A 21816-nucleotide genomic window follows, 5' to 3' on the forward strand; every position below is an offset into this window, starting at 1 on the left:
CATTCAAGGTCACAAGGTCATTAATATTAGTGTCAATTGAAAGCACCTCATTAGTGAAGTATGAATACCAAATATGAAGTTTTTACCTTTCATGGTTCAAAAGTTATGGGGAAGGTTAAAGTTTGGGGACAAACAAACAAACAGACGGACAGACAGACAGACAGGACAAAAACAATATACGCCTCGGATCTATCGATCCGGGCGCATAAAAATTTGGTGAAGTAAAAGTACACAGTCTATTGAATTAGTAATAAAAACCTATAAGCAGTATATTGCCTATTGTTGCCCCCCCCCCCCCCCCCCCCAAAAAAGTCATGTTTTAAAATTTTGTTGAAATGTGCTAAATTGTTTATAATTTATGAGAAAATATAAATTAACAAACATTATCATATAGGTTATTGACAATTTTTGCTTTTATGAGGTCACAAGCTTTTCGGAATTTTTATTATTTTTAGGAAAGAAGAAAAAATAGACAAAATTTGCTCAATTTTTCCTGTAGAATTTTTGCAGCGTACGTCTGCTCCAGAACAATATCTACATATTTCATTGATACATGTATTATCAATCTACATATTAAAACAAAATATTGAGCTGGAGTAGACCTGCGCTCAGTGGCTTTTGCTCAAAATATCTACATACTAGTAATATAAACCTTTTCTGTAAAATTCCTGGAAAATTGAAATTTACGTCATTTTCCTGAAACATACGACATCTTGGCTTATGAAAATATTCAGTACTTTGAAGTCTGCAGATATCCCCCTTTTTAAAAGCATAATTATATATTTCAAAGTCAAAGTTTGATTTTGTTGGCAAATATTGGCCATTAACGCATATAGTGGATACATGAATAAAAATCATTAATATTGATAATTTTTTTTGCTTATTAGCTACTGTAGGTGTCACTGAAAGAGGATAATCTAAGTTATGAATGTAGTCTTGCAAAATACTGTTACCCTGAGATTACCAATTTGATTACTGGTAAGTAAAATCTTTGATCTTTGCAAAATTTAATTTGGTAATACATTATTAAAATGTGAAAAAAAAATAATTATCAAATATATATATATATTATCATTAAAAAATATCATTGTTACTTTTATAAATAATGTAGTAGATAAACTTATCTAATCTGCATTATCCAAAAATATCTTCGAAGTTATGATTGCTTTCTGTTTGTTTTACAGTGATATCATATCAGTGTTTTTTTCTTTCATGAATGTAATTAAAAAATGAAACTTCATAAAGCATTAATTTAGTAGATAGATTGACTAATAATTGCTTAATACCAAGTCTGGAATATCTCTGCCATATTTCAGAGGTATAGTGAAACCTGTCTTATCCTACATGCTGCAGGAGACAAAATTTTTGTTGGAATTGACAGTTTACCTGATTGAAAAGTGTAAAATAACATTAGGATTTGTAAAATGAGAAAGAAATTTTCAGTCGGAATCAACAGTGTGAAGGATTACACAGGTGTTAAGACTTTACTGTACCATTAGTAGACTAGAAATACTTGTATTATAGTCAAATATCATGCACTTGTGTCCAACAATAGATGAACAATCTTAATTCAGCAATAATGACAAAACAAAAAGGGGGATCTTTTGAATCCACTAATGAAAAAACTATAACTGTAGATCAACCCACATAATCAACAAAGTTTTCTTTACAATGTTGATGCATGTCTATAGATCAAATTATCATAATGCCCTTTAAAAATCATTAACAGAGAAAGGATTATCATAAAATAAATATTTCAAGTAGAAAACAAATTTTATCAAATAGTATTGACAAAAGTAAACTGAACACAAATAAATTAATATTGCAGAAAGTATTATTTGATAACAAAAAATATAATTTTATTATTAATTAATTAATGAATCTATTTTCCTTTCAGACAATTCTATACAGTAAATCATTTCATATTTAAGAAAAAAATAACAAGAATTTATTATATGTTCATCTATAACATGGAGGGTATTTTCTCTGGTTGTCAATTTAAAAAAAAAAATTAGGTTCTGTCAAATTTGCTTAAGAAAAACTTTTTAAAAATATATAAACTTTAACTTCTAAAAGTATTTAACTTTGCACATCAAACAAAACAATTAAATTACAGAATTAGAAATAAGAATTTCCAAAAAATAACTTTAAATAGTTAAAAAAAGAAGAAAAAGATTGAATAAATCTCATAACAAGCATATCTTTAATTTAACTTTTAACTTCATTTTAACCTAAAAGAGGATTTTGTGTTCTAAAATACTTCCAAATCTTTTTTTAATCACATTTTTAAAACAAGAGGCCCATGGGCCACATCGCTCACCTGAGTAACTTAGGTGAGGCAGATCTTTACCAGATTCCCCCTCTTGCTATACCTATCATGCCCAACAACGCCCTTCCCTTTTTTATTTTAAAACTTTAGAATCTACACTACCCAAGGATGCTTCCACATTAGTTTCAGCTTTCCTGGCTCAGTGGTTCTTGAGAAGAAGATTTTTAATGATTTTTCCTATCTATTTCTATGTAAAACTTTTCTATTGTGGCCCCGCCCTACCCCCAGGGGTCATGATTTTTGCAATTTAGATTCTTCACTATCCAAAGATACTTATTAATTTCAGCTTTTCTAGCCCACTTGTTCTTGGGAAGAAGATTTTTAAAGATTTTACCTTTATATTTCTATGTAAAACTTGGATTTCCTATTGTGGCCCCACCCTACCCCCGGGGGTCAATATTTTAACAATTTAATATCTACACTACCCAAGGATGCTCCCACATAAGTTTCAGCTTTCCTGGCTCAGTGGTTCTTGAGAAGAAGATTTTTAAAGATTTGTTCTATATATTTCTATGTAAAACTTGGATTCCCTATTGTGGCCCCGCCCCAACCCCAGGGGTCATGATTTTAACAATTTAATATCTACACTACCCAAAGATGCTTCCACATAAGTTTCAGCTTTCCTGGCCCAGTGGTTCTTGAGAAGAAGATTTTTAAAGATTTGTTCTATATATTTCTATGTAAAACTTGGATTCCCTATTGTGGCCCCACCCTACCCCCGGGGGTCACTATTTTAACAATTTAATATCTACACTACCCAAGGATGCTCCCACATAAGTTTCAGCTTTCCTGGCTCAGTGGTTCTTGAGAAGAAGATTTTTAAAGATTTGTTCTATATATTTCTATGTAAAACTTGGATTCCCTATTGTGGCCCCGCCCTACCCCCGGGGGTCATGATTTTAACAATTTAATATCTACACTACCCAAGAATGCTAACACATAAGTTTCAGCTTTTCTGGCCCAGTGGTTCTTGAGAAGAAGATTTTTTAAAGATTTGTTCTATATATTTCTATGTAAAACTTGGATTCCCTATTGTGGCCCCGCCCTACCCCCGGGGGTCATGATTTTAACAATTTAATATCTACACTACCCAAGGATGCTTCCACATAAGTTTCAGCTTTCCTGGCTCAGTGGTTTTTGAGAAGAAGATTTTTAAAGATTTGTTCTATATATTTCTATGTAAAACTTGGATTCCCTATTGTGGCCCCACCCTACCCCCGGGGGTCACTATTTTAACAATTTAATATCTACACTACCCAAGAATGCTAACACATAAGTTTTAGCTTTTCTGGCCCAGTGGTTCTTGAGAAGAAGATTTTTAAAGATTTGTTCTATATATTTCTATGTAAAACTTGGATTTCCTATTGTGGCCCCGCCCTACCCCCGAGGGTCATGATTTTAACAATTTAATATCTACACTACCCAAGGATGCTCCCACATAAGTTTCAGCTTTCCTGGCTCAGTGGTTCTTGAGAAGAAGATTTTTAAAGATTTGTTCTATATATTTCTATGTAAAACTTGGATTCCCTATTGTGGCCCCGCCCTACCCCCGGGGGTCATGATTTTAACAATTTAATATCTACACTACCCAAGAATGCTAACATATAAGTTTTAGCTTTTCTGGCCCAGTGGTTCTTGAGAAGAAGATTTTTTAAAGATTTGTTCTATATATTTCTATGTAAAACTTGGATTCCCTATTGTGGCCCCACCCTACCCCCGGGGGTCATGATTTTAACAATTTAATATCTACACTACCCAAGGATGCTTCCAAATAAGTTTCAGCTTTCCTGGCTCAGTGGTTCTTGAGAAGATTTTTAAAGATTTTACCAAAATATTTCAAAGTAAAACTTGGATTCCAAATTGTGGCCCGTCCTACCCCCGGGGGTCATGATTTTAACAATTTAGTATCTACACTACCCAAGGATGCTTCCACATAAGTTTCAGCTTTCCTGGCTCAGTGGTTCTTGAGAAGAAGATTTTTTAGTGACCCCACCCTATTTTTGTCTTTTCTTGATTATCTCCCCTTGTAAGGGGACTTGGCCCTTCATTTTAACAATTTAAACTCCCCTTCACCCAAGGATGCTTTGTACCAAGTTTGGTTAAAATTGGCCCATTGGTTCTTGAGAAGAAGTCGAAAATGTGAAAAGTTTACAGACGGACGGACGGACGGACAGACGGACAAAATGTGATCAGAAAAGCTCACTTGAGCCTTCGGCTCAGGTGAGCTAAAAATGTAGAAAAATACTGTTTATTAAACGGCTGGTAAACTCCAGATATCTAACAATATTTTATTAAATTTTTGCTACATTTATTCTATAACTTTGATTATAACAGAGCTCAAATTAAACAAATTTAACTGGAAGAAAATGCTAATGTTCAAAACTTGCCCCACATGTGCAAAATTAGCCCACATGTGCCAAAAAATGTTTAGACCTGGAAAAAAACATAAAGACCAAAGCTGATATAATACAAATTGGTGCCTTCCTGTTTCATCAAAACCAAACATATTGATATGTCATTTCTAAAAATAAAATGTCACGGTTCAGCAGGCAGGACAGTGACACTCCAGTGAACACATAACCGTAAATTGACGAGAAGAATGTTCTCATGAATTCATGGAAATATAACCCACCTCTCCAAAATTTGACATCTGTGCAAAATGTGAACACATGAACAAAAATTAGGCCCAACTCTGAAATCATACCAGTTGGTGCTTTCCCATTTACATCTAAACAGAACTCATTGATATGTCATCTATATGAATAATATATAATGCCACAATTCATCAGGCAGGACACGGTCATGCTCCATTGAATTCCAAACAGCCATGTGACTTAACGGCAGCTCTTCCTGTTGTACTTGTAACAAGGTGTTTACAGTTCTAAAATGGTGGTCACTCAATACTTGTGGCAAAAATCTCAACCATGGTGTCGCAGTAGAATCGCGTCAGGTCGTTAGATAATGGCTTCCACCCCCGCGATCCACACTCCAGCAGTTCTAGAAGAGTACAGCGCCCCCTAGCTGTCAGTCTGTAACAGTCAGAATTACTAATAAAATATCAAGTTAATATTTAACAAGAGATGTTTGTAAAAAACACTTATGCCCCCCTCCCCCATATAATTGGAATTTTTCAAAGCCCAAGGGGCATAACTCCATCCAAAATGGCTCAATCGTACTCAAAACAGAACATGACCTAAATATCCTTATGATAAATCTGTATACCAAATTTCATTTCAGTATGTGCAACATCTGCAGAGAAAAAGAATGGAAACTGATTGTGGACCAACAGACAGTAGCAAAGCAATATGCCCTCCCTTTTTCGAAGGGGGCCATAATTATTATTTTTTTAATAATCCACTGCTGTAAATTCACAATTCAATTTGTGTGAGTGTGAGTGTAAAATAAAGTGGATTCAAATAAAAAACAGTGGAAAACGTTGATAGTGAAATACAGTCCCTGAAACGTTCTACTTTCCCACCTGAACGGTGAACGAACGGTGAACGAACGCAGAGCGAATGGTGAGTGAACGATGTGCGAACGCTGAACGCAACTTGGTGAACGATATGTGAACGGTAAACAGTGAGTGAACGCAGAACGCAAACCGAGCGCGAACGCGAGCGCAAAGTGAACGGTGAACGAACGGTGAACGCAAGATGAAGGATTTATTCGGAATGCCTCCGATCTTTTCCTTGCATTGAAATTATTCTATTATTCTTTAATTCTAATTTTAGGTGCTTTAATATAAAAATTAACAATAGATTAATATAAAAAAAAAAAATAAATAAATACCGGTAATAAAAACATTTTTACTGTACATATATGTACCTATGTTTCATTTTATAACACGATTTTAATTGCCGTAAAACATGTGTATTTGTTACCGAACGCGTGTAGTTTGAATATAAAATTAATTTATTTATATAGTAAATATGCTTATTCTTTTAACTAATAAAATAATGTGGACTTCAGAAGATAAAACTACTACTTATAGAATGAATTAATTACATTGTACACGGTACATACATGAACGAACTAATTATCGCTTGTATACAAACAATATAGTAAGTCGTACAGTTTTATGTTCTCGTCAAATAGTGTGCCCTATTGTGATAAAACGTACAGTTTAGATGTTTAACGTTTTTTTTCTCTGATGTTCATTCTTGTTTACTGGTTATTGTGGTCAAGATACTTTGAAAATTTTTAAATACACCAAAAATAAATATTTTTTTTTTTTACAAATAAACATTTCTTAAAGCTTCACATAAATATTTCGTCGGCGAATATACATGCACACGACATAATTTTCGGGAATTTGTAGCTCTGAAGCTTAATTTTTAAAATTTCTGCAAATGAAAAATTGATAAATAATTGGTAAAATCATTTTTTAGAGATTTGTAAGCATTGAATCAATGGAAACATAGATATAACTTGTAATTTAAGTCATTTCATGCTGTGTTTTTTTTTCCAATCGTATTCCACTTTCTGCATATTATGAAATCCAATTCAATCAAATTTTACGGTCCAACTATATGTACACCTTCTGATAGAACAAACAAATCTGTTTTCTTAAGTCTGAGAATTACCTAAATAATTATTTATATTCTAAAATATTAAAATAAGTCTTACATGTATTTAGTTCCAGAAAAAGTCAATGAATAATATTTCTTTGAAATCTTAAATCAGTATTACATGTAAGCCGTATTTCGTTTTGAAAATACTACTGTTGGCAAAAATTTATTCTAAAATAATATTGTTTAATGACTGTTTGATGTTGGTTTTAAGACTGATTTTCTTGAGCTACAATACACATTTGATATTAAATAAAATGTACTGAAAATACGAAGAATTTTATTTCGGGAGAAAAGGCACCGGGGGTGGGGGAGGGGGGGGGGGCTTAATTATACTGAATGGCAAACATATATTTTGGTATGGTGAAGGAAGGAATTTTCCCTTTCTAATAAAAGATTATTTTAAAAAGTTGATGTTTTCTAAAATTTAAAACCACACTATCAATTAAATTAGCTCTAAAAATATTTGATTAACTGAATATTTGCAGTACTGTTCATAATTCTAAGACCTACGTGTAGTTTGAAACACATGCTACGGTAGCAATAATTTTTTGTGTATTCATGTCTTGTAAAAGACTTGCATTAATTATAATACATCCATTGGTGATTTGTCATCTTTAACATTACAACAAATTCTTGCCGTGCGTAAAGCATTTGTACATTGCCTTTTTTTAAATTTAATATTTTAGCATCATTCTACATATTACATGAACAGTAGGTACTTAATGTATTATTTTCCAGAGAAATTTCATGAATAAAGTAACAGCTGAGTTACGACAATAAAAATATAAATACCATAGATAATTTTTGCAATGAAATAATTATTCTTCAAACACGATATCTAAGTTATTTAATTAAAAAACGTGTAAATCCTTACCATCAAAAAGATAAGTCCTTTCACTTCAGTGTTCCGAATGACAATAAAGACTGAACGATAAGTGAACGGTGAACGCAAAGTAAACGGAACGAAGAGCAAACGGTGAACGTTTTGTGAATGGTGAACGCAATACTGTGAACAGAGAGCGAACGGTGAACGCACGCTGAACGAACGGTGAACGCACGCTGAACGAACGGTGAACGAACGGTGAGCGAAAGGAAAAATGGGAAAGTAGAACGTTTCAGGGACTGTATAAAACATTGATTAAAAAGAATATATGATGATTCGTGTTGAATATGATAACTCCTTAGATAAAAATCTGGGTTATTAAATTCTGTGTGACCTACCCATCTTTTATGATGCGTGTTCGCACTTGATCAAGCAAAGCAGACATGCGTGGCTGGTCCTGAAGTTCAAGGTCTTTACCAATGCACTGCAGCTACATACAAATAACATGAATAATGCTTCAGTAATTAATCATCAAGTACATGTACATCATTATTAATCAACCTCATCAATAAAGATGTGGTTCTTCTTTTCTTTCAAAATCAATTTTTCTGTAAAATGCACTGAACACAAAATTGCATTAGAAAAGAAAGCAGCTAAACTGAAACTTGACTTTTCAGACTTGTAATGACAGAAAATACTGATAAATGATGAGATTGATGTATTTTCCTGCAATAATATGAGATATTAACCTGTAATAGATAGTTTTCGATGGGCCTAAATTTAGCAAAAGTTACCTCCAGTTGGCCGCCATATTGGAGGTTGACTCGGCGAGTTTTCCTCTTTGTCTTACCAAGTTTAAGAAAATATAGCAGAAACATTTGGTGGAAAATTGTTATCAAATATTTTTTTTAAAATAAAGGAGGCTTCCAAAAATTTATATAAATAATGATTCCTGATTCAAAATCGCAAATATAAAAATTTAAAATTGGTTGAACAATGAAGGAATATGAGCATTTGGACCTCCAGTATGGCGGCCAATGGGAAGTAACTCTTGGTCAATCGAAAACTATCTATAATTAGAGAAAATTATCTGACATGAGATATTAACCTGTTAAAATGACCTGAAATACTGACCTGTAATGACAAACATTCGTACTCATCCTCGGTTGAGGCTTGGTCCTGTAAGATTTGTTCTAAACACTCAAACACGGGAGCCACTAAGGGCTTCATGGTGTCCCCCGTCGTAAGGCGAACATTTCCAAAGACCTGACAGAGAAACGTGACGAATCCTAGGTAACGCTTGTTGTCTGAAGATCTCATCTCCTCCTTTCCTGAAAAAGAAAGTCAACTTAAGTCTATTTTTTTCTGTACAAAATTACATGAATTAAGTGTTGTTATCGGAAATAAATATCACGCACTGTGTTGCTAGTGCAAGTATTTTATTGAATTAATTGGCACTTAGGAGTTTGTTTTTAATACCGTATAAGTAGAATTTTTAGCGAGGATTTAATTTTGGCATTATTAGCGAGGGTCCACATAAAAGAATATCGCTAAAAATACAAGTATGACCCTCTGATATGACAGATAACTCTCAGAGACAGTCAGAGTACAAAACAATTAATCAACTGCTTTTAACATGAAAAATAATTTATGAATTAAGTAGACAATTCGATGAAATCTGACATGCGATGGAAACATTACTTTCTATTTCTTTTGCCAATCTCAGACTAATTGTTTTATTATATCTAACAATAAAACATTTAAATCCTACTTCAAAAGCATTTTAAATTGAATAAGTTGTATTTTTAAAAAGACTATTTTTATAATGGTTTAATGTTTCTAGTACTTACATGTAATACAGAATTTTTAACATTTGACATTTTTTTCATAAAGAAATCTTTAGAAGAAATTAACTCCTCCTCACAGATGTATTTTTTTCATACAACCACATACAACATTGTAATTTTCACGTAGAAAGCATCGCTTCATGATGTTTTCTTACATGATTTTAATAGGTATTATACTAAGTATTATTTTCATATACAACTCATATTTCAAATTAAATGTTATGATAATAAATCGTTACTGTTTCTGTCCTCTATGTTGAAATTTCTTCATATCATGATATGACATAAAAATCATTTCTGAAAAAATAAGCTGCGCTTCTTACATCAAACTATTTTCTATGTGGCTTTAATGTTATTGTTGTTCATGAAAATCAAAATAAGAAATATTAAATTTTCTGAGTGAAATTTGATAGCAGAGGGTCGGGACCCCTTCATTGCATTTTATTTGTAAGAGCTTCTTTAAAATTCATTATAAAATCGCTAAAATAATATTTCGCTAAAAATAGATTACCAGTTTTTAAGGACAAATCGCTAAATTTGCGTCTCGCTAAAATTTCCACTTATACGGTAAGAGATTCTACAATTTTGATCAATTCATGATTTCATAAAAATAGTTGATAAATAGGAGTTTTCATTATCATATTATTCTTTTATAAAGAAATAATGGCTCTTATGAATATCTTATCTGCCAATTACAATTGCCAAAGAACAAAAAATATATGCAAGAACAAAAAAACATAAAATACGATCTATAAATACCCCGTACAATGTACCTTTAAAATCCTCCTGCACGTATCGGAGAATAACATTTCTAAATTTAGCTGTTTGAACCTCAACATTAGACAGTCTATCACAAATACATGCTCCGCATTTGGCAAACTCAAGGTCTTTCAAACTCTTGTCATAAATGCGCTTGGCCACATTCATCACGTGGTCCTCTGTTGACATTGATTTGGACAAGGTGAGGATGTCTTCAAGATTGTCCTCGGTCAGATTAAGGGTCAGCCCCTCCAGGTAGTCCTCGAGTTCCTGTACAGTGCCCCCTGGTGGTGGGGATTCCCCATCCTGTAAAATATAAAACATGGCATTTACTTCGTCTCAATAACCAGTGAAATCTTTAAGGTCAAGATCTAGTAAATGTCCTTAGACTAACTTTTTGGTGCCAGATCCATTATGACGTCATAATCACTTTCAACTTTCTTTTTCCCGTACTTTACGGCTCTAATAGAACTATGTAGAAAATAAAGCATGTTCATGGAATTTAATTTGAAATCACCTGAAAAGTAGTCCGGATACCTATATTAAATTTAGCATTATTTTAAAGAAGAGACCAAGAACATACAAATTACCGTTTTCTGAAAGACTGTAGGCAATCTGGATACATTTTGTTTGTGTGATATGGAAAAAACTCCCATATTCATAACTGGTTTTCTTCATATTTCATTGAAAATGACAGTTTAAAATATGGTTTTTCATCTTATTTTCCAACAAATTATGCCCCGAAACACTTTTTTTGACCAAGCAAAAGTTATAAAGCATCATTAGAGGAATTCATTTCTTGAATTTGATAAATCTGTAGGTACCCTTCATTCACTAGATCTTGACCTTAAGGACATAACGTAACTGTTCACAAAACATAGAAAAAAAAAACAAAACAAAACATGGAATATGAACATGTTCCATGATGATTATTTAATGAAATGTGGAAGATACATGCAGATCAAACCATATTCAATCTTGCCAAAAACATATTAAATCTGACCAAATTCATGTGGATACAGGTGTTATGGTTTGGACAATCAATATAGGCTTGGGTAGCTCAGTCAGTAGAGCACCTGACTAGTGATGCAGGGGTCCCAGGTTGAATTCATGGTCCAGCCTGAGCCATACACATGATACAGACCTATTCACCACGCTTCTTGTTGATGACTGTTCTTTTATTCAACCATTATTTCGCAAATGTGTCTGATTGTCACCTCAACAAGTCACAAGACTCACAATATAAAAGCAGGGATTATAGTCAGAGGAATCTTGGATAATCCAGGCAGTTCCATGCATAAATCGTAACTGAGGAAATTCGGATATTGTCACATGCCATTTACAAGAATGACTAAATGATGGCTTACCTTGGTCGATCCCACATCACCTTCAGGTCCAGGCTTTGACACAGATCCAACTTTAGTGACCAGTAGGCCCCTCCCTCTCCCCCTCCCTCGCCCGACGCTGGCCATGGTGAAAAGTCAACTCGTACGATGGACGGATTGCTTTATGATATTAGCTCGTACGAATACTATTTCCTTTAAATCATAATGAATGTTTTATTTCCACTTCGTGCAAAATCTTTAATAGTCCTGACCAAGGACATACTTTAGTTTGTTCTATTTTATGGTGTGTTTTCATAGTTTGTTCTGTAAATTTCTAGAGTGATTTCATTGATTTTGAGCTAAAAGGGGCATAATTAATGTCCATATGAAGTTTTATCTAAATCTGTTCTGCAAGAAGCATATTAGCAGTTTTACATGGTATTCCTAAATTCTGGGACACAACTGTCTGTTTTAAATACGTTTATCACAAATTATTTTATCATTGATAAAAAATGTTAAAAAGAGATGTGCTTAAGATATGGTCTTGATAAAGACCACATTCAGATGTAAAAAAAAAATTGTTGAAACTATTAATTAGCAAACTTTGAGTTTTTATGGTTTTCGTATTCTCATACATGTATAGAAAATATTTATGTGCATGTTAGTCAAAATTCTGTCAGTAATTTTGACAAAGTCATCGTAGCGGTGACTGCTGTCCCTGTCGACCCTTTGCCGGTGGCTTTGTGTCTGCATTTTAGAAAAGTATTCATAACAGATATATAAGATATAAATGACTATAGAGGAACATTACCATGAAATACATGTATATGGGCTCTAAATTAGAAATAAAATGTTCTGTTCTGTTCTGTTCTGTTCTGTATATGGAAATAATGGATCAAACGTCCATTCAAACAGTGAAAATCAAGTGTAAAGCCAAAACTGAAATCTAAAACATTAGAGGTGGGATCAGGTGCTATGGAGGAGTGAGCTTCCCCTGTCGATCAGTCATACCCTTGTGTACGCCTTGTCATGGCAGAGAAATAATGGAAAAATCCATCGACAATTTAGTGTTTAAAAGTGACCCATAACAATGCATAATGCCAGTCATCAGTTGACTTAACTACAGGTTGTATTTGCTGACAAGGTCATGTGTATCGACCATAGAATTTATGAAATGACTTTAAACGAGATTGTTCATATTCTTATTTCAACTGGTTTGCTAATAACTTACCTCCTCTGAGAAATGGTTGCGTTCACTGCCTCAGGCACCTGACGTTACGTATATTTTTTATATTAAAAAAAAAAAGAAATACCCGTACATATTTGGGTTATTTTTAATATATATAAGACAAATATGTAAAGTCAGGTGCCTGCCTGTGCTTATTAAATCAACTTCATGAGAGATATAAACATCCTAAGCAGGTTTACTTAACAATTTGGTGTCTATTTCTTCTAAAATATCCAGATATGAAACAGATGTGTACGAATTTAATTTCAAGATCATTGCGATATAACTTGATGAAATATGAATGGAAATAACTTAAACCCATTGTTTATTGATAAGTTATTTCGTCGGTATATATCTAAATGTCGAGTTGAAGGCTATAACAAATGAGGCCAAATGGATTATAGTGCTTGTCTATTTATATTTTTCACATAGTGTCAATCTGAATGAAAAGGAAAAACACTTTTTATAATTATTTTATTTTTTAATCAATTGTAAACATGCTCACATTTTATTCTGAATAACAGTTGATAAATGAACAGTGAACAAAAACTGTGTAAATGAAGGTAGAATGACAAAAAATGATGTAAGTGAACCACAGGTCTTTAAATCGCTTAGAAAAAAAATTGAGGTGTTGAAAAATACTTTTTTTTTTTACACACATTTTTTTCCATGCGATCCAAAAGCCTGTGAAGTGAACCATAAATAAAAAGAGGGAATAAATTAACAATTATAATGATTTATAATTAAACAAATGCAAAGGACAATCAAACTCACGAAACACTCATGTCATCAAATATGTACAAAAGGAAACAACTATAAGTAAATATAAAATCAGCAGTTGCCAGGACAAAAAACTCATAACTTAATTATTATACAATACAGTACATGTAGAGTCAAACTTTTCATTTCCAAAATGACCTCGTTATAGTTAAAATATACATTTTATGACTAAACTTCACATCACTGTCATTGTTGAGTTTTACTGTACAGTCCATGTAGAGTCAAACCTTTTATTTAATTCCAAATTGACATCGTTATAGTAAAAATATACACATTTTCTGACTGAACTTATCATCACTGTCATTGTATACTGAGTATTTTTATAATAAGTAATATCAACGTGCACTTCATACATAATTTTTTTTATTCGCTGAATTCTGTTAACTTACATATTATATAATACATGTATACTTTATTCTTTAATCATGTTAATATAAAGTAACATTATATACCTATAAAATTTTTTTGGTACTAACATAATTTTTTTTAAGGACATACAAGGTACATATAATTTTTCAAAATTCTAAATTTAAACTTATAATACCTGTTTGGTTAGGTTAGAGAGGTACATATGTACATGTGTAACTAGGAAAAAAACTTTTTAAAAAAAATTACCAAAAATTACAAAACATAGAGAGATTTTTTTCCAAAATTTGTTTGAGTAATATGTACAAATCTATATATAGACATTAAAATTATTTCAATTCTTTATTACGGGATATTCAAGTTACATGTATATAAATCTATCAACGTTTCTCACTACTTGTTTGGTTAGGTTACAAAGGTATATAATACACATGTATTGATATGTGTAAAAAAACACACATATCAATAAGGTACATAATCATTATACATATTTATAAACTGATATTCAGGGCATCTTTGGTTTCTCATTTACTTTGTATCATATAATCTTTGGAGACTAGAGTACACTTCACGACTGACAAGGTACAGACCAACAATGGACTAATATGTTCTATTAAAATTTACATCTTTGAGTTATTTCATTTGGCATAATATTCCATTGCAAAAGCTTCACAATGAAACTTCAAATATACCAAAGAAATATTTGAAAATCTGAAATTAATTTGTATTTTTAAAAAAATAATAATGCCACAATTAATCCCATTTGCCATCATTTTTCATCAGCACAAAATTAATCACTAGTCTCGTTCAAGTCTCGTTTAACAAGACGCTCGGCTGCCCGTCGGAAATTTACGGAGACTGCCTAATGACTTAGGGACGTACACGTTGATTAATGCAACAAGGAAAGGTTTCTTCGGAAACAAGCTGAGGTGTTCCGAGTAATGGGACCAGGAAGTGATGTCACAATACACAAATGAGATTTTTTCCCTCCAGCATTTCCTCTTCCACTTTTCTGCTGGTTGTGGATCTGTCCGCGGGAACAGACAAAACTGCCGCTACAAACACGAGTACCGTGGCAGCTATCCCGAGGTAGTAAGACCAACCTTCATTATAAATATAAAATACCAGATATAAATTAATTAAGTAAAAATAATAATGAAACTTGGTATATATGCATGAAGGAACAGATTTAACAGAGGTTTACCGTCCTTTTGTTGACACATAAAAAAGATTTTGCATTGATGATATTCAAAATATATTGCAAACAAAATTTACTACAAACAAGTTTAACAATACAAACAATCAAATTGTTATTAATCAGAGTACGAGTTGTCTCTCTTACCAAAGGGTCTAAGAAACCTTAATTCTTCTGATATTATAAGCCTTTACTTTGACTCAATCTTATTTCTGCAAATGTACATTAAATTTTAATCAATATAATTTATAAGTGAAATAACTTTTGACAAAAAAGTATTATTTTAGTTTGTCGGATTTCTTCTTTAACTTTGTTGGATTGTTTGTGCATTTTTTTTTTTTGATTATCAATGTAATTTTTTCAGTTGTATATGTGCATTGTTCTTAAAATAGAACACACTATTACCCAGTTGCAAAAACTGCTTTCACCGTTTACTTAACAATGGTGCAAATGAACTATAGTTTTTTTGTACATGCACTCACCTATGGTACAATTATCTATAACGTAAGGTTCGGCATATTCTCCACAAAGATCCCGCACCCTTTTGGTGCCCCAGCCAGTAGGGTATATAACCAGAGCAATCACGGAAAATAGACCTGGAAAAATTAAAAGTAAGGATTAAAGTAAATCTGACCATATACAGTTGAACCTCGTTTTCTCGAACATCAATGTCTCGAATACAAGAGATATGTCGAAGTAATAGTAGACAGTCCCAGCCATGCAAGCTTTTATTCAATTTTTTACTCTCGTTATCTCGAAGCTTCAGATATCTCAAAATTTTATTTTATGTAGTCCCGTCGAGATTATTTGATCGAGATAACAAGATTCAACTGTACAAAGAAAACAGTAAGAATTAGCACTGATTTTCTACCTTTTTTTCAAAATTATTCAAATTAATCTTTCACGCTCATAACCAAGGTCATTTTATTATCAATCTAAAATCCCTTGTATATTAATGTCTTAATCGGGTTGACAGACTGTGAGAATACAAAGAAAAATAGAAAGAAGGTTGATTTTATATAATAAAACGTTTATATATAGGTTTTATTCACATTGAAAGAGTGTTGCTATAAATATTTACCTCCAATACTTTGTATAAATCCTGCAACTGTAAATATACTTTTTCCACAAATTGATCGGACAAACAAACTCAGTACAGAACACAACATGGAAAAGAGCAGAAGAGTTCCGGCAATACCGAACAATATCACACAGGCCTTCCACGCATGCGGGAAAAAATCGTCCGCTGCAGAAAACGACACAACGAATGTAGCACAATTATCCCTGACTTTGGCGATTTGGAAGTCTAACTGAAGTTTTGTACATCTATTAAATATTCCTAATGTTGGTCTGAAAGTTTCCGAGTCCATAAAATCTTCCGAAGCATTCATCAATTTAATGGCAGTTTCTCGAGGAGTTCCGATCATCCAGTGCGGGGAGATAACTGCGGCGACAGTTGCCAAGGTTACAGTGACACTTAAAAGCGTCCATCCCAAAGAACGGCACGTGACTATGACGTAACACATGATATCCTCCAGATGAAAATCAAAGTTCGTGTTCGATAAAGTTTACTTCCTGAAAATAAAAAAGAAACAAATATATATTAAATACGGTATATATTTATACTACCTAATAATACTAAAAGTCAAGTTTTGTTAGATTACAAAAATTGAAAATTTTGTTTCCAAGCTTATCTGATTTACAAGTTAAATATTTACTTTTAACTGATGGATATCGTCTTAAGGTACCCTTTTCATTAAGTGTATGTGTGTGTGCGGGGGGGGGGGGGGGGGGGAGTCATATAATATCCTAGAAAAAAAACCAGACATGGGAGTTTAACAAAATACCATATGAAATTAATTTTAGAATTACACCCAGGATCTTCAAGGATCAGTAATACAGGCGCCCTGCAGAATTTTCACGCCATATTTTAATCCGCTTTTATTTTGATCGCCTCTCAATTCTGATTCTTTAAGAAATGTACCTGTGTATCATAAAATGATTACAAGATCATTAAGCGCCCAATGTCAAACAAACCCGGGTCTGGCATCAAGTGGTCTAAATCGGCTTATCTAATGATACGCAGCTTATGCAAACCGTTCACTAAATCAGTTTTCATTGTTATTGGCCAATCTTTGACCAAAATAATCGACGGGCTCTCTGATCGGTTTCGAGAACCCAGTGTCCTTAAGATCTGTCTGTTTGTATGTGAAAGACGGGGGGGGGGGGGGAGGTTCACATGAAAAAAAAAATTACTCTGAGGTTTTTTTTTTGTCTTTGCAATTTGGGACACGTTGCATTTTCCATTTGTATACCCTAAATACTCTTCGCAAATAAATATTTCAAAGAATCTGAGATAAGGCGTCGACTATAACCTCAGCCAATATTATAAACATGACAAACAAGACACACATTCCACACGTAGATGTTTAATTAGAGAAGCCTTTGTTGTGATTAAAAAATCTATCATCATCACCGCTGCTATCACCCCGTGAACAGATCCTGGCAGAGGTTAAGGAACCCTGCTCTCGCCCTCAGATTTCCTCTAACCAATTTGATAACATGGATACCCACGGATAACGTGTCTTCAGCTTTCTTACAATCTGCAACTGTGCTTGAATAATTTTGATGGAGTTTTTTGTTATGGAGCGAATCTAAGGAAAGTCCCTAAGCTTTCCCTGATGAACACCAACCGTATTATCATGAATATCGATCTGAAATTTGTTTGCATATCTCCATCCAGCCTGTATATATGTTTTCCTGTTTTAGAGAGAGAGACGAGAGGGAGAGAGAGAGAGAGAGAGAGAGAGAGAGAGAGAGAGAGAGAGAATGAGAGAGAGAATGGATAGAGAGAGGAGAGAAAGAGAGAATAGGAAGGGAATGGAGAGAGAGAATGGAGTGAGAGAGAATGAATAGAGAGGAGAATGGGGGATCGAGAGAATGAGAGAGAGGGGAGAGAGAGACGGAGAGAGAGAGAGAATGGATGGATGGAGAGAAGGAGAGAGAATGGATAGAGAGAAGGGAGAGAGAATGGATGGAGAGAAGGGAGAGAGAATGGATAGAGAGACTCGCTGAGATCAGAATCTGATTGAGGCTGTAACATCACAGACAGCTGTGAGATAACTTGGATTACCGTTACAGCTATGATAACACGATGAACACGGTCGACAGCCACCACCATTACTCATTATCACAACACTCGCGGCAGATGGTGCGCGCCCCTCCCCGCTGTTTTCCGATCATACTTGGGGTATCATAATTCGGCGTCCCCCTGTCTCGTACATATTCTCTTTGCCAAAAATTTGTATTTTCCCATTTCGCCATCAAGATTTTTTCCTCGGTGTTTTTCTGGGTTTCATTGGAACGCCATTTGCAGTGTTTTTTGCAGAATTATATATACTCCTAGTGCATCTTCCAGGTTAATTTCTGGTAATAGCTCTGAATTATAGACACTTGATGTTACATATTCTTCATATTAAAAAAAAAATAAATCCATAACTAATTATAAGGTTGGGAGTAATTTTTTATATACATGCATGTAAAGCCTGTGCTTTGAATAATGTCGCGGAATACTAGTAAATGGTGAAAGATATATTTACATAGATTTTTATAATGACACCAAGGATATGTGAGTGTTCGTTAAAAATGTTTTGTATTCTAATTTGTAAATAATACTGACTTCTTAAGTTTTCATTTAAAATTATAATCTCTAAAACTTATAAACAAAAATCCAACAATGCTATGGGATAAAAATATTAAGACATTTATTCAGCTATAAAAAAGGGGGAGGTTGCTAACAGTGTTCCTCTACAACTTATTTGATACATGTAGTTTGTCAGCCTGTGTAGAGTTTATATTTTCACATTAAAAAAAAAATCTTTAAAAAGCACTAAGGGCCTAATCTTAATTGCAGTCTTGGCTTTTATCGAGATGTTTTCAACTCATTAATCAGTAATTAGATTCAAAGTAACGCTACTGTTTTTGCTTAAGACCCACCCTCACCCCTTGACCTATGCAAAAGGCAATATAATGCCATCGAGTGAAGGTAACCTAAATTAGTTATAACCACCCCCTCTCCCTCTATCCCCAACCCAAATATATCACCACACCCCAACTCCCAAAGTCATAATCCCAGATAGGGATTATTTAATTAAATAAAATATATATATCAGACGATGCTACTGATTTTCTAAAAGAATTTTTCTGCAAGGCATGCAATTACACCGTGGATAAAAGATAATAAAACCTGTACTTATGATATCATTTTTGTAAACGATAAAAGAGCTGCATGATTGACTACGCGTCACAAATCAAATACCAGGGTATATATATACAGTGCACTGTCGATCGCATGAAAGTACATTAAGAGGGAAGTTAATATATGAAAAAAAAAATCTTCAAAAGGTTTTCATTTCGTCCTTGAATTTACCTTAAACCGCCAGAGTTATTCTTTTACTTTAAATCCGCCACAAAAAACGTATACCTCATCCTTAACGAACCCTTAATGAGCCAGAAAGTAAATGGAGATATAATTAATTTTTCTCTCTCATCCTTCACAAAGCCCAATGGCTACTGATCAAAGCTTAAATTACAAAAAACTTCCTGAGTTTGTTAATAGAACACACTTTACTTACATGTACATGATGTACTGCGGAGGAACATGTCGCTACAGAAGTTATAACTTATAAGACGTCCTCTTTAACGAATACATACGTGAAGTAACCCCTTAACAGATCAAATTCTCTATTGGATTCATGATTAAACACATTTACATGTTAATGAATGTAAACCGCCGGTAGGCTTTCAGTGTATAAGTATCTTAATTTACGACACTCCCTGACTTTAGGTTAAAGCAGTGCGCGCGTCTTTTTGGTATAGAAATTGATTAAGTATGAATAATGTATGTAAACATTTCATGTCATCGTTTTATTATGCTGAGAAAATATTCCGAGGCGTGAAGAGTCGTAACATTTACTGTGAAGTATTAAGTACCTCTCGCTTGCCCCCGAGAGAGAGAAAAAAAAATATGCCTCGACCTTTCAGCTTCAGACAAAATGATAAATAGCCACAGTGACCAGAAACACATACACACAGCACTGACATGTGTAAAAGAGAGATACCAGTACAGCAAAAACTGGATGATGCATAAACATACTTGTATCATGTTTCTATATAAAAAAAAAATAAATGTTACATTTAAACACCGCGTTTATACATAACTTAAGGACGCACTTACCTGGGCTAGACGTAATTTTAAAATTCCACGGGAGTCAAATTATTTACAACCTCTAGCGGATACACGCACGTGTGAAAACAGGTGGTCCCAGCGCATCATCCTGCACGCGCATCTGTTCTCGAACATGCATTATTAATTGCTGAATATGAAAACTCTCTGCTACAAACGATTCACGCACATATAATTGTGAGATTTTTGAGAATGGGCGATTCCAATACTCAAAGAGATGGGGGTGTTTGCATGAAGAAGAGGCAGCTCAATAGTTACTTTGATCGAGATTCACTAAACATATATTATTCCTACTTAAAGAGACCGTCAAAGACACACTTAAAACGCTTAAATTTGTCACAGAAAATTACATAAGAAATAAAAGTGGAATCAAATTTTATTAAATGTTCCTTTAAAGCCGATATGCGTCAATATCTAGCCTTAGTAATTTAAGATCTCTGATACATTAACAGTTTTTAACACATACAAGATTAAAACTTTATGATAATGTTACGGCCATAAACGTGTCCATAAATTTAATCTTCGATCCACTCATATAATTCGCTAAACAAATATATGCATTACATGTACAAAACAAACACAGACCTCACAAACATCAGAGTGGGATCAGGTGCCATGGAGGAGTGAGCATACCCTGTTTGTCCGCCAATCTACATGTACATTATTCTGCCAATACTGTGAATCACTTTTTTTGCATGAGAAATTTATTTTACCGGAATTACACAAGACAGCGTGCTCGCAAAAATTTGATTCTCGCCTATGAAAATTTTGTCTCGCTTATCAAGAGCCAATGCGCGATAATAAGGAGTCTCGAAAATGTTAGCGATCATCACCTACGATTCGTCATTCTGTCTGTCTATAACACTTTCGTTTCCTTGAAAAAAGTCCTTTATTTTTGCAATACAAGATTTTATATCATAATTCCCGATCGATGACTTGAAGAAGATGCCATGCAGTTGACTTTGGGGATCAAAAGCTAAAAGAAAAAGGTTACAAATCCATATAAGTCATGAAACGGTGCTCTTTAATTTCCGGATTATATAGCTTTTGGAAAATACTTGACTTTTTTATCATTAGTCCTAGTCGCCCGCGTGGCTTAGCGGTTAGAGCGTCTGCTTTATAGTCGCGAAGTAGAGTTGATCTTTGAGAGAATTTGCAATGTAGTGGAATTTTGAGAGCGCTGGCTTTTACAGTTGACGGCTAACTTTCACATGAAATCCGAAAAACCGCCCTATACCATCAAATACCGCCCTCAACATGTTATTACCCCAAACACCATGCCTATGACCACTAGCAAGGTTTTCTGATCTATTATCAATTCTGTACCTCCGTATATTACAAAGGTTTA

At 33.7% G+C, this 21816-nt stretch overlaps 2 protein-coding genes across 3 annotated transcripts; both read right to left on the bottom strand.

The window, feature by feature from the left end:
- Positions 1-4901: 4901 nt before the first annotated feature.
- Positions 4902-11822, bottom strand: LOC134262117 (CBP80/20-dependent translation initiation factor-like). The gene is made up of 5 exons (XM_062744506.1): positions 11697-11822; positions 10344-10635; positions 8858-9054; positions 8122-8213; positions 4902-5358 (listed from the first exon to the last, which is right to left on the bottom strand). The coding sequence occupies exons 1-5, from the start codon at positions 11799-11801 to the stop codon at positions 5223-5225; spliced, it is 822 nt and encodes a 273-aa protein (XP_062600490.1). The 5' UTR covers positions 11802-11822; the 3' UTR covers positions 4902-5222.
- Positions 11823-14546: 2724 nt separating this feature from the next.
- Positions 14547-20650, bottom strand: LOC134262111 (LHFPL tetraspan subfamily member 2 protein-like). 2 transcript variants are annotated; one of them, XM_062744500.1, is made up of 4 exons: positions 20460-20650; positions 16305-16798; positions 15706-15819; positions 14547-15131 (listed from the first exon to the last, which is right to left on the bottom strand). In XM_062744500.1, exons 2-4 carry the CDS (start codon positions 16747-16749, stop codon positions 14989-14991), a joined length of 702 nt encoding a protein of 233 aa, XP_062600484.1. In that variant the 5' UTR covers positions 16750-16798; positions 20460-20650; the 3' UTR covers positions 14547-14988. The 2 variants fall into 2 exon arrangements, with proteins under 2 accessions (XP_062600484.1, XP_062600485.1); XM_062744501.1 differs by lacking the exon at positions 20460-20650 and adding an exon at positions 19653-19675.
- Positions 20651-21816: the final 1166 nt, after the last annotated feature.

The sequence above is a fragment of the Saccostrea cucullata genome, unplaced genomic scaffold (genome assembly GCF_032062105.1).
Source record: "Saccostrea cucullata isolate Sc308-1 unplaced genomic scaffold, CSIRO_AGI_Scuc_v1 ctg1111, whole genome shotgun sequence".
Taxonomy (NCBI): Eukaryota; Metazoa; Mollusca; class Bivalvia; order Ostreida; family Ostreidae; genus Saccostrea; species Saccostrea cuccullata.

Excerpts from the sequence above, each read along its gene's own strand:
- LOC134262111 (XM_062744500.1), bottom strand. The coding sequence starts at position 16,749 with ATGTGTTACGTCATAGTCACGTGCCGTTCTTTGGGATGGACGCTTTTA. Across the intron at positions 15,820-16,304 it reads ATTTATACAAAGTATTGGAG|GTCTATTTTCCGTGATTGCT; the intron begins GTAAATATTTAT and ends TAATTTTTCCAG. Across the intron at positions 15,132-15,705 it reads TATAGATAATTGTACCATAG|GTTGGTCTTACTACCTCGGG; the intron begins GTGAGTGCATGT and ends TTTATAATGAAG.
- LOC134262117 (XM_062744506.1), bottom strand. The coding sequence starts at position 11,801 with ATGGCCAGCGTCGGGCGAGGGAGGGGGAGAGGGAGGGGCCTACTGGTC. Across the intron at positions 10,636-11,696 it reads GTGATGTGGGATCGACCAAG|GATGGGGAATCCCCACCACC; the intron begins GTAAGCCATCAT and ends TATATTTTACAG. Across the intron at positions 9,055-10,343 it reads CGTGCAGGAGGATTTTAAAG|GAAAGGAGGAGATGAGATCT; the intron begins GTACATTGTACG and ends TTTCTTTTTCAG.